The sequence below is a fragment of the Misgurnus anguillicaudatus genome, chromosome 11 (genome assembly GCF_027580225.2).
Source record: "Misgurnus anguillicaudatus chromosome 11, ASM2758022v2, whole genome shotgun sequence".
NCBI lineage: Eukaryota > Metazoa > Chordata > Actinopteri > Cypriniformes > Cobitidae > Misgurnus > Misgurnus anguillicaudatus.
Window position 1 is genome coordinate 4,610,563 of NC_073347.2, and position 13,841 is coordinate 4,624,403.

At 37.3% G+C, this 13,841-nt stretch overlaps 1 protein-coding gene across 1 annotated transcript in view; it reads right to left on the reverse strand.

Annotated features, from left to right (window-relative positions):
- Positions 1–227: 227 nt before the first annotated feature.
- Positions 228–13,841, reverse strand: part of cfap36 (cilia and flagella associated protein 36) — a 34,572-nt gene continuing 20,958 nt past the window's right edge. Inside the window, exons 6-10 of the mRNA XM_055170701.2 lie at positions 13,450–13,576; positions 13,287–13,368; positions 12,202–12,302; positions 9,132–9,269; positions 228–747 (exon numbers count right to left, since the gene is read on the reverse strand). Coding sequence (XP_055026676.1) covers positions 664–747; positions 9,132–9,269; positions 12,202–12,302; positions 13,287–13,368; positions 13,450–13,576 — 532 coding nt within the window. The 3' untranslated portion in view covers positions 228–663. The remainder of the gene's footprint in view (positions 748–9,131; positions 9,270–12,201; positions 12,303–13,286; positions 13,369–13,449; positions 13,577–13,841) is intronic.

Below are 13,841 nucleotides of genomic sequence, written 5' to 3' on the forward strand. Positions count from 1 at the left end.
ACCCGGATGGTCTACTATTTCGAAGTTAGAATTCAAAGTGCAGATCAATGTATAATATACTGTGTAGCTGAGGAATGATTTGATACATTTAACTTTAAATGTAACTTCAATTTAAACTTGTATCCAGCAGCAGTTAAATCTTTTTCTTCAAATTTAAGTTCTACAAGTTTTGGTTACGATACACAAATGACAGTTCTGAATATTATACATTTGAGGAAAAGAACCTGTTTGCTGATTACTTAAAATAAAACTTTATTGAGTCATTTCACAAATCATCTGTACATCTGTGTAGTGAAATATGCACATATTAAATAGTATGCAAGCGTACACTTCTGCGCTGACCACATAATGCAATACAGTAAAACAGTCACTGGATTAATAAACAGATCATGCAAGGACACCGTTTAACATTTATTGTAATTTAACATGCCTGGCACAAAGCCAGTTTGACTGAATATCATTTTAAAGGTGTTATATAGGTAAGTTCTAAAAAACAGTTGAAGATAATGTCAGACAATTCATAGAGTTGGCATAACTAGACAAAAAATATAAATTAAGTCATAGAAAACTATATACTTGATTCTTTTGGATGAGGTGCAACAATAAAACCGTAATCTCAAGCTCCACGGCAGTATAGTTCATTTCTTGCTATAAATCTCAACATTATTTTTTGATCACTTCTTCTTTCAGTTTCTCTGCAAGGTGTTTTCTTTTCTGCAACTTCTTCTTCTCCTCAACAGACATTTCCTTTAAAAAAACAACAACAAGACAAACAATAAGTACACATTCTCAATCTCAATTTAACCACACACTGAAGCTTGTTCAGCACCCAGCAGGATTTCTGTTGTTTATCTTATGCATCACAGCAATACGCATTTATTTTTTGCATTTGTAAAAGTAGAAATAATTGTTAAATATTTATAGTTTTATAGTTTGAAAGCACCTAACCTGCACCCCAACCAAAGTAAACATAACACACAGTCCCAAAAAAATGTATTGCATTAACTGACAAAGAAACAAAATTACAAACAACTCTCGTTACAAGTTTTCAAAAGCCATATGATGACTTTACATGAAGTGGAACCAGTGCTCGAATTGAGGGGAGTGTATGGGGATCCGGGAACCCCATAAGGCATAAAAGTAGTCAAAATTATACTTTGGGGGGTCCCCTCAGATATTCTTATTCAGATATTCTTATTTTATTAAAGATAATGCTGACAAACACGTTTTTTTTGTTATGAAGGTAAATTCTGATCTAGTTTAAGTCTGTAAATTATGGATTGCTTTTCCTTGTATCGATGTTACATAAATCATACATTTGTGTTCAAAGGTAGTAATGTGTTGCCATTTTGGGTTTGCTGCTATGTCATGATGGGGACCCCCATAAGACTTGATTCAATTCAAGCACTGAGTGGAACTTAACAGAATGGTGTCAAAACCATTGACGCTGAGGGTTCAATCAGAAAAAAATATTTAATTACTTATTACTTTCTAAATCCTACTTAGTAAATGATACAAAGATAGGCTTAAAATGGCTCGAAATCATATAAAAGTACATAAATTATTATTTTCAAGGTTTAATTCTCACTATTTACTAACTACTAAAGATACAATTTGTAGAATCCGCCGCTAGAGCACAATCAAAACAATAAGAATGACGTAGACTAGGGGTGTGACGAAACACTTAATCCACGAGACGAGACGGGACACGAGATTGGGTTCACTAGAACGAGACTATATTTTTACACTTTTTAAGAAACCCTCAATGATAAAATAAATGAATAAGAAACTGAAATCATGTTATTTTTAAATGTTTTAACTAATCAAGGACTGGCCCTAACAATTATTTTTCTAACTGATAATGAAGGTATTTGTTATTTTTGGGTGATAAAAATATACCCAAGTGAGCAGTAGCCTTTAAAATGACATAATAACGAAGATGCAATAACAATTGGTTCAAATAAAGTATTAAAACCAAGTTACATTAAACAACATTAACAAACACATTACATTTGTGGTGTATAAATAAAAAGCATTATGTATATATTATAACAAATGCCTGCAGGGGGCGATAGAGGACTCGTCTCGCGCACACTATCTTCACTTTCACTTTAGACGGAGAGAAACGCTTATTTTTAGCCAAACAATGTTTAAATCCATTTAAATATTTAATATATGTCCATTTCTTTACAATAAAAAATGATACAGTCACTGTCATTTTTGAGCAAGAACATGCAGACATTAAATCATGTAAACTCTGTGATGGTTTAATCTGCTGAGACTTCACATCTGACACTGATCAACAAACGAACACAGCGCGTCTCAGCCTTCATACGAGTTCCCAAACGAACATTATTGGAAACCCAAACAAAAAAGCAAATGCAGTAAAAGAGAATATAATGCATGCACTGTAAGGGGCTAATCACACCAACCGCGCTTTAAACGCTTCGAAACGCAAGGCGCGACCAGGGGGCAGGGTTTCATATTTTATTGAAGCCTCCCTGGGTTCCGCCATTGATTAGCCGACCCCCACCTGCTGTTAGCATTCCATTGACTCCCATTCATTTTGGGGTCACTTTGACAGTGAATTACTTTACATCTGATGCGTTTTAAGACTTCATTTGTCCATTAATTATTTCTAAAGAAACACGAAAATATATAAAAGGCTCCATTACCATGTATCTTACGTTATGGCCCAGTAGAAGCAGTTTTTGTAAAAATAGGCTAACGATTGCGTCATAACCTGCGACTCTCTGTCGTACAGTAGAGAAATTACCGTATGGACAGGAGGAGAAGCTCATAGGCAATCTTTAACTGTTTATGAGGCAATCGGGTGGACATGGACGCATAAAGTCAAGGGAGATTATTAATCAGAATACGTACCAAAATGTGTTCCTGTTCACGCTCACCGTCTCTGCAAGATTCGGTGGGTGATTGAGATTTCTCTTGGCACGGCTATTAGAAGACTTACAATTGTCAGACCGGTTGCTCACGTGACATCTACGTCATCAAGCTCAGTTTGAGTCTGCGCAGTACACTCGACCCCCAGGAAGTGCGTGTTTCTAATTGACTTCACTTGTCTTCATTGAATCCAATGGGGTTTCTGTGTCCATTTCTTTTACTGTTTATGGGCGCGACACACTGCCTTTTTTTAAAAACCAGCAGTGCGACGTGGATTTTTAATCAAATATTCAATCAATCTTGTCAACCAAATATTGAAGTGTGCGCTCTTTTGCTGTTAACTGTCATATTAGCAGAAACTTTAAAAAGAGGACGCTTGCTCTGACCTTGTTTGGGGGTGAGAGGTGCAGAAACATGCAGGAGAGAGTGAGCGAGTGGAGTCCAGTTCTTCAAAGCAACTGTAAACTTCCCTCACCACAACGTAAGGCCCGTCTTTCCCCTCATTCGATTGGACAATGGAAAGACAAGAATGACGTCGGGCGCTTCTCCACTCTCACCGTTCCCTCAAAGGCGCGTGCTGCGGCCGGCGGCAAAAACCGCAAGGCGCTCAGCGTGCAAACGCTCCCTGCCCATAGAATATCATTCAAAAAAGGCGCCTGCAACTGCCATAAACGCTTTTGGTGTAACTGGCCCCTAAAAGGGTCAAACAGAAAGCTGCATCCTCCGGAGGTCGCATATGCAGGCTGCATACGTCATCAAGGTTTATTTCAGATCATTGACTGAGCATTACATTCGCAAGTCGTGAGCATATTACAACAATTTGCGATTAATTCAATAATTAGTAAACTTTATAATTGTTAATAGTCTCTAATAAGACTTTATGAAGTAAATGCCGTTTAAAAATGCGACCTCCGAAGGATGCAGTCTTTTATTTGAGAAACGGCCAGCATTTCACCTCCACAAGAAATCGTCGCACGAGATCTCGTCACACCCCTAATGTAGATGCTCAGATGTTCAGATGCTCTGAAGCAGGGTGGAATGATGGGATTTGTTGTCTTTAACTCAACCGCTGATGAACATCAATCAGATGGAAACAAGAAATAACGGATGAGGTAATCAAGTTTTATAAATGCTGTGTTTGATGACATCGTTTTATTTCATTATGTAAGGTTTCATGTAATGTTTAAGACGCAATTGTTAGTCATAGATGTTACAGTATTAGTCCAATACAATGGTGTGTTAACCAGGGTATGTGAGCGGCGCGGCGTGGGAGCGGAGCAAGGAGTGGAGTGGCGTGATTTTGCCAGGAGCGAGGAGCGGATTTTTTGAATGTCGGAGCGTCGTGATTTTCTCTCGCTCTGAAAAAGCTCCACTATCACTCAATCACGAGCAAGAACCAAAAACACTGTGAGACAAGAGAGGGGCACTGAAAATGTTTCTAAACATATATTTTGCATTTGTCTTGTATTGTTTAACTATATTTATATTTTACTGACCCCCTCGTGATTTCTGCCTTTGCATTATGATGGATGAATTCATAAGTTATTAATAAGCACAGTTAAAGAAAGACAGAAATAAAGAGTTTCTGAAATACTACAGTGCAAGGGGGGAAAATACAAATGTATTTTAAAAGTTAATGATGACAAAGAAGAACGCGGGTGTGGGGAGGTGATTACAACATCAAAAGATTCCTTGTGTAATCTTAAAACGTGTCAAGAATAAGGGTGTCACGATTTCGATTTTAAATCGAAATCGATCGAAATTAAGTCACAGCTTCGAACTTCGAATTAAAAAATGGGATCGTCGATGCTGCCACGCCCCCATTTCACGTCCGGTCGGCTTGCCAAGCGAGGAAAAAAAACTCTCAGAGATGCCTTTAAAAACATCTGTCCAGTGGAACGCGATCATATTTTAAAAACGAGGGATGTATTGCTAACTCCTTGAAATGCATATCATAAACAGGATTAACAGTGATCTGACTTTGGACAGAGTGCAGCTCTCTGCACGTGCGCGATAGTGAGGGAGGCGCAAAGATGCAGCGGGTTAACTTATATTTTAAACAAAAGGATAGTTTTCCTCAGCTCGCATGAAACGCATAAAACTGAACAAATACGTAAGGATTACTACTTTAGTTTATGTTCAGACTTCGGACAGATGCGAGCACGTGCACGTGAGACAGAGAGAAGCGCAGCTGCTTATTATGCTGGATTTATTTCAGATGCTATGAGTCCAAGACACGCGCATTAAGTCCATGTGCATTAAGTCCATGTTAGAGATGCGCGGATGGACTATTATTTCATCCGCAACCGCATAACAAAACTCATCATCCGTCCACCATCCATGCGCACCACCGTTTCTGACCAGTTTTCAAAACTGCACCCGCCCGCCATCCGCTGACTGGGCGATGCAAGGCGCTGCTGATGACAGCCGCGAGACTAGAAATCTCTTGAATATCAGCAGTGAACTCCGTCTCCGATCGGCGCACAGGGACAATAAATAAATAAATAAATAGCCTAAATTAAACGCACAAATTACATGGCCTGCACTGGTGTCATCCTGATTTACCACTTTGTAAAACTTATTCCAGGCAACCCTTTTGACATTCTATTTCCTTTGTTTTTAATTCTCATTTTTTGAGTTTGTGACGTACCCTTCGCCGGCGTTGATAAGAGCTGTGTCAAAATGCGTCCTCATTTCTCCGCGCTGTTAATGATAGAACGAATGTATCCTTAACAGCCGAGGATATCCCAAACAATTAAAAGCTTTATTAAATAAAAGTGTGTATTTATTAGAAAACTTTCTTGTCACTGTTTTAGTATTATAAGTTATGTTTTGTGTTAATATTATTCTGTTTATGTTGCGTATATTTCTAGGTTGATTATTTTATATGCTGTTGAATAGATTAATCTACATCAATGTGTCATATGTTCTAAAATAAATTAATATTTTTCTGATTACATATTTATTTTAAGTCAGAAATGTCTCCGCTGTTTTCTGGTGACAGGCGCGGTGGGGGCTACTGGGGGCGTGTGCAGCAGGTGACGCAAATTTTGGGTCCTCAGAAGGCTAGACCGTCTCATTTCAGTTATTTTCTTGAACTTCTGAGGCTGCCACTATGAAAGACAGAGAGGTCGCATGCTTAGAAGGACACAGCTAATAACTAGCAGTCGATCCGGCACCCGCCCGAATTTAATTAAAATATTATTTTTCGTCACGTCATCCGCCCGATCCATGTAACTGCCAACCGCGCATCTCTAGTCCATGTGCGTGCAAAAAGGAATCCTCTCTCTACAAGCTCTCGCGTTAAGTGAAGCCCACAAACCCCCATGCGAGTTGTGCAATGTGCATGTTAATGTTAAAGTATTATAACGATAATAATAAATAATGGCATATCATTTTTGTCTAAATTATATGCCATATAAAAAATATGTAAAAATCGAGAATCGGATCGAATCGTGACCTTAGAATCGAAAATATAATCGAATCGAGGATTTGGAGAATCGTGACACCCCTAGTCAAGAAAAGTTTTCTGCTTACACTTGAAAAGAAAATCTAAAGGTCGGTATTAATACAGCTTTAACAACCTAAACCACCAACACAGAAAAAAAGAAAAAGCCATTTAAATTTGCAAATAATTTGCGGCATTTACCTTGCTACAGCGCGGTCCTTGACACAGTTATGCCATATGCTTTATTAGAGTTGGACAATAAATTGCACATTTTGCAGAACTGCAATGGACTCTGATATTTTAACGAGCCAACAAGGTTGGTTTTGTTTCAAAAGAGAATTAAATTTTAGAATGGAGCAAACACGGAGTGAGGCGTTACTAAAGAGGGCGTGGGGAGGGAGCGAGGAGCAGAATATTATACACCCAGAGCGGAGTTATTATGAAATTAATTATTTCCACTCCACTCCGCTCACATACTCTGGTGTTAACATAGCACAGAATAAAGTGTTCAGATTAACAACCTTACCATAAACAAGCGAGTGGCCCGACAGACGCTATTACTTCCGCATTTGTCCACGTCGCTGTTGTCATGTGGTTTTTACGTCAGAAAAGGTGGATATGGATATTAACATCATTGACAGGCGACTGCACTGCCCTGTAACACTGTTTAGAATGACAATTTTCTCATAATTTACAAGTAGTTGAAAACATTACAGATATTTTAAGTAATCAGCTGGATAAAATATATAATAGTGGGCTAGTGGTTTTTGAATATTTTACTGCAAAAATCTTACAAATTGCACCTTTAACTACTTTTGCCTTAGCCTGGGTGCCAGCCAATCTTAGCCCCGCCCACCACATTTTGAAAAACAGGAAGATCGGTCTGGCGTTTTTCCGTTGAGGAGCTACTATGAGAGTCCCAAAACTGGTCGACGAATCAAATTGTGAGGGCGGGCTTTATACAATGATGGACAGATGATCAACAGTAACGTATCAACCACGTCACCAAAGAGCGCGTGTGTTGAATCTGTTTACAATGAAATGTCTGCCGCTGGTGAATTCAGATGTGTGGATTCTGACATTGAGTCTGTTTTAAAAGATATCGACAGAGCATTGATTTAAAAAGAGGAACAGAGAAACGCGATCAAGGCATTTGTTGATCGGAAAGATGTTTTTGCCGTCCTTCCTACGGGATTCGGCAAAAGTTGGTTGCACTTATGGAGGACAAAGTTAAAGAAGCAACTGAAATGGGTATCACGGCAATGCAACTCGGCGTGCACGACGAGATGGATATAATTAGCGGTCGTTGCCAGCTTCTTTTCGGAAGCCCGGAATCGTGACTGCTGAATAAATGGAGGGACATGCTAGGCTACGATATTTTTCAAGCCAACGTAAGGGGTAGCTATCGTCGTGGATGAAGTTCACCTAACGTACAAATGGTAAGAGATAGTCTTACTGTATGACTTAGTAAATACTTATTGTTGTGATATAAATGAAATGTTGTAAATATAGTAGGTGTTGATGTACGTTCGCTAACTCAGACTTAGTATAATCACAATGATGTTAGTATCATTGTAGCGAAATTACTAGCAGTTCGGTCAGGCTGCAAAAGACGACATTTCAACATACGTCACACACTCCATTGCTCTGATTGGTCATAGGTCTATCCAATGAGTGGAGAGGCATTTTTCGGTTGAGACACGCCTCATAATTTTAGCTCAATGGAGCGGTATCAGACTCAAATTCTGACTAGAATTGAGTATGACAATGTCAGGCTACTTTTGCCTCAATATAGTCCTAATTACTGCTTATTAATACTTAGTTAAGTAGTTGTCAAGTTTAATTATTGGTGGGGGTTGGGTGGGATTAAGGATGTAGAAAAAGGTTTTGCAGAATCAGGCATTAATATGTGCTTTTTAAGTATTAATAAACAGCCAATATCTCAGTAATAATAATGCTAATAACCAACTAGTTAATAGTGAGAATTGTAAACTACACTAGAGTGTTACCATTATTTTTTAAAGTGTAAAGTGTATTTAAAGTGAGGATACATAAAAAACATGCATTTTAACCTTAGACTTTAAGGGCCGGTTTTTCCGGACAGGGATTAGACTAGTCCTAGACTAAAAAAAAAAATGTAAGAGCTGAAACTGATAACAAATTGCACTGACATATCTTAAAATACATCAGTGCCTCAATTCAACACACAAGTAAGGCATGTTTGTTAAAACTAGTTATATTTCTTAATTAAATTATGGCCTAGTCCTGGCTTAAGCTAATCCCTGTCCGGGAAATCACCCCAATATTTTTATGTTAAATCCACTATTGTTATCATATATAATTGATCTGCAGTCCATACACAGTATTTACTTCAATTACATCAGAAGTAACTGTATTTAAGTAAGTGATTACTCTTATTTTTCCCAGTAATTTAAAGTAATTAAATTACAGTAACTACTTAATTAGTAAGTAGTTACACCCAACACAGGTTGTAATATATTTGCAGTTAACTCAAGGCTGTTGAATTGTATAGTCAATTGTATTAGATATTTGTCACCAGGGGAAATGTTTTGATTCTGTACAGATGGTTTGTATATTTTGGAAAGTATTTGAGAATCAATAAAAATTTGTTAATTATAAAAACTAAACCATCGTATTGTGTTGTCTGATCGTATCATAAAGATGAGCATGAACTAGGAAGTAAAACATGCCAACTGCATGCTGATATATACACAAAACATAGAAGAGCAGTTCAAATAAGTTTAGATGATGAGTATTGTACCTGTGTGAGGGGTCTGGGGTCCGGGGTCACAGGAGTTGTTTCTGTGGTGTTCTTTAGTGTCTGATCTTTCTTCAGAGCCTGCAGTTTATCTCTCTGTGCCTTCAGATACTCAGAGCGCTGCTGTAGTCCCTCTTCTTCCTACATTAAATGATTTAAGACATGCTTTTTTCAGCGTTAAATAATGAAACAAATACCACTATTATCACATGCGCAAACATTAGTAAATCATGAATCATTTAAATAATCTCCTCCCAAAAGGGAAATTCCTAGAAATGCATATGCAATAAGATCAGTTGCAAAAATAACTAGACCACACCTTTTCAGCACCAATTATCCACTGCGCATCTTTAGTAAATCCTGACCGTCATTATTTAACGACAAAATGATGGTTTGTGCTAGCGTAAATCTGGCCCAATATCACAATTGTTACGGATTCACCAGGCTGCTCACTCAACCTCCTCAATGATCTGCGTCACCTGAATTCTAATCACCGTCACATGTTCACAATCACCTGACCGCAGTATAAAAGGACTGCCTCACACACTCATTCCCCATCCGTTCACATTAAACGCACAGCTCATCCGAGTGTATCCTGATATTGCCTGACTCTCTTCCTCAAACCTTTGGATTACAATTATTGTCATTGTTGGATTGTTTTCATCATCGTCTGTCTATTGTCTACGTTTAAGGAAAGTGTTCTTTGTTATTTTGTGACTGTCAAGAAGTGTTTGTGTTTGGAGTTGCTTGTTCCACCATCTGCATTCATTCATATCTGCCATTTACCATCACCACTGTAGATTTGTGTTATATGTTTTAATAAACACCATGTTGGTTTTACTTTCGTGTCATCTCCTTCTGTCTAACATACCAACAAGATTTCTGCAAATTCTAGACAAAGGGTGACTGATGATGATCAAATTTACCAATGATTTAGTTTTCTTTAGTCACAACGAGTGTTGTGTAAGTTACTCAAAAAAGTATTTAATTACTTATTACTAATTACTTTTCTAAATCCTATTTAATACATGACACAAGGATGGCTCGAAGAAACAATATATAAAAGTACATCAATTATTCTGCTCCCACTTTAGGGTCCTATTCTCTTTATTAACTAACTATTAACTACTTTTGCCTCAATATACTCCAACTACTGCTTATTAATAATAAATTAGTTGTTTTTTTAAGTATTGGTAGAAATGGGGAGAGTTAAAAATGTAGAATAAGGTTTTGCAGAATCAGGCATTAATATGTATTTAATAATAAATAAATAATAAACAGCCAACATCTCAGTGAAATTAATGCTAATAATCAACCAGTTAATAGTGAGAATTGTAAACTAAAACCATGTTAAATCCACTATTTATTATAATAAACATAATTGTTCTACAGTCCATACACAGTATTTAGTTACATCAGAAGTAACTGTAATTAGATTACAAGAAAAATAAGAGTAATCCCTTACTTTGCTTTTCGAGGGAAATTTAATTAAATTACAGTAACTAAGTACTTAGTAATTAGTTACACCCAACACTGGTCACTGGTCAACATGATTTCAATAATTACATAGTTGTCATATTTCATAGTTTTGATAAGTTTTGAATGTAAAATACTTAAGCAATATCGCTTGAGTAGGAGTGTGATATAGCTACGGCCTCGTGCCTCTGGCCTAATCACAGCCGTGATGATATAGAGCTATATCACACGACTCCGAGAGCGATATTGCTTTTATACAACAGTTCGACGGCACACGTTTGAAAAACGAAAACAACAACGGAGTTATTTTAAAAGCCTCTTTGTTTGAGAACTTCTTCTTCCGCCACGGATTTGAGGGCTGCCAGAATGACATGTAACACTTTCGGCTGCTTTGAATCTCATAATAACTAAATGGACGGATATGCGTTTCCTTATATTAACGTTTCTTGGTCACAAAGTGTAGTTTTAAGATTAGTTCAGTCGAGAATATATATTTATTATATTTAAATCTACAGTCGATTAGTAAAGATAGCGCCTGTTTGAACGTTTGCTTAGTGAGATTCGGTACGAATGAGAACCAAAGCATGAGCGGACGTCAGTGTTTACTCGCCCCGCTGACCACCGCCCTCTCTGGGCTACATCTCTGACAGGGATTCCCTGGCTCTGATATTCGCCGTGTTTGTTTTTGATGGTCAAAATGAGATCAAATCAGCAGTATTTGGTGTCATGATCAAACTAGTACTTGTTTTCTTATTCATATTTAGTGTCTTTTGTGTTGTTATTGTTTTGGCGCGAGGTAAAATTTAATAAAACTATACTTATATAATGTTACTATTGCTTTCCCATTTACTCTTAACGCGATACGAGCACTCGATTATTATTATTAAACTTTGTTCTTGTCAGTACTATATAAAACTGTTTTTTATAAGTGTCAGAGAGATGTTTTTGCATGCTGCTTATAATTATACCAGTGGCGATATCTCATAACATGTTTTAATAGTCACGTCGCGATTAAATAAATGATCAATGTCCACATTTAAAAGCTGCGGTGCTTACCTGCAGTTCCACTGTGTTTTCGCGTTCTGATAAGAGATATAGCTCCAGAAGAAAAACCGAGTGTTTATATTCCTCTTTCCAAGTGTTAATCGTCCACACGATGTGACAAGACATTAATTTCAATTAAGTTTAACGTAACATCCAAGAGCGCTGATCTTTAACGGAATAATAACTTCCGATTGGGGATTCACAGACTGATTTACGAGCTAGTGAACTAATAAGACACACGGAGAGTGTTTAAAAACAGTGCGTCTGTGTTTTTCCATTCAGAGATGAGCCTGTTTAGGACCTCCATTCACTAGGTATGATACGAAAGGTGAAGCGGTTACTGTGCCGTTATCAGTACAATATCGCATAGCTCTTAGCCAATCAGATTCGAGAACCAGAAAGAACTGTTGTATAATATAATATATTAACTATATGCAGATATCATATAAATGTGAAGAATGATTAAGTAACCCTAAAGCAGTAATGTAGTTAAGAAGTGATGTAATGAAATAAGATAAGACACATGGACAGAGTAAATGGGTGAGATTCTCACAGTGAAACCTTTGGAGCTCTCAGTGTCTTTCAGGCTCTCTGAAGTCGTACAGTTGGCAGATCCAGGTGCAGAAACCTTCACAGCAGCTAGTTTTTCTTTACCTGTCCAAACATACACACACAATCATGATCAAACACTGATCCCACATTGTTTAGCCAATCAGATGCTTTGAGGCATTTCCTAACTGTCAGATCATATACATGCAGCAAGAATCTAAAGCACTTTTCACACCGACATTACGGAAAATACACAGGAAATGAATCCGGGATCGTTAAACTTTGGTTCATTCACACTGCCAATGATTTGCCGGAATCTGTGTGTGCGATCACACAGATACCATAAATATCTTGGAAAGACATGTGACGTGAATTCCTGCACTTGGTTGTTTCTCAAACATTTCTCAAAATATCTTCCTTTGTGTTCATCAGAACAAAGACATTTATACAGGTTTGTAACAACATGAGAGTGAGTAAATGATGACAGAATTTTCATTTTTGAGTGAACTATCCCTTTAAGGGCCATTCACACTCTAATGATAACTATAACATTAATTATAACAATAACTATATTAGTGTCCACATCACTGGACAATAAAGATAACTTTGTTAATTCATTCTTGCATGCTGTACCACTGTGTCATCTGTCATTTTAAATGCATGTGCACTTGAAGTTTAAATAGATTTGATTGGCTGCCAATGGTTTATCGCACATCAGTTGAAAAAAAAAACACACGCTCAAAGTTACACACGCTATCGTTCATTGTATCTTTATCGTTATAGTAGTGGTGTTAACTCTTCTATTCCCTTTAATAAATAGTTAAAAACTATATTTTTAGTTATTGTTATAATGTGAACAGCCCTTTATTCTTGTCTTATGCTTTTTTTAAAAATGGCAGCAATAGCAATATTCTGCAAAGTAATGTTGATGATTTTAATTGTAATTTGTTGTATTATTGTACAGTTTAACTGATAGAGTTCCCAGATACATATGTATATTAGCTCATTTACAATGACTTCAAAGGTGAAGATTTCAGAGCCGTGTTAGAGCAACACGGAAGAACAGTAAGACATAGATCTGAATCTCACATGATGAAGTCGGTTTGTCTGAACTCTTCACTGCTGCAGTATCTGAATCCTTCAGCTCTTGATCTTCTGAAGTGCCATTCATCTGTGGAGAGTTACACAGTCAGTATAGCATCAGTATTACTGTCAGAACGATGCACAAGATCACAGACAGCATGTCTCTTACACTGTTTATTTGCTGTGTCACGGCGGTTCCCTGTAACGTCTCAGATAAACTGCTGGATGTGGAGGCCACTTCTTCTTTCTCCTCTATCCTGTGAGCTGCCTCCAGCTCATACTCCTCCTTTGACCTCCTGCAGGAGAACACAAATCCAGCAATTACATCCATTACTTTAAAATTAAGCGCTGAAGTGCAATAATCTCGTAAATCAATTAAACAATAAAGCATTTTTCCTGATATGGTTACTTTGGCTGTATGTGAAGTTCTAGTTCAAAATACCCCACAGATAATTTATTACAGCATTATAGCAAAATTGCCACTTTGTAGGTGTGAGCAAAAATGTGCCGTTTTAGGGTGTGTCCTTTAAAATGCAAATGACCTAATAAAATGCAAACACT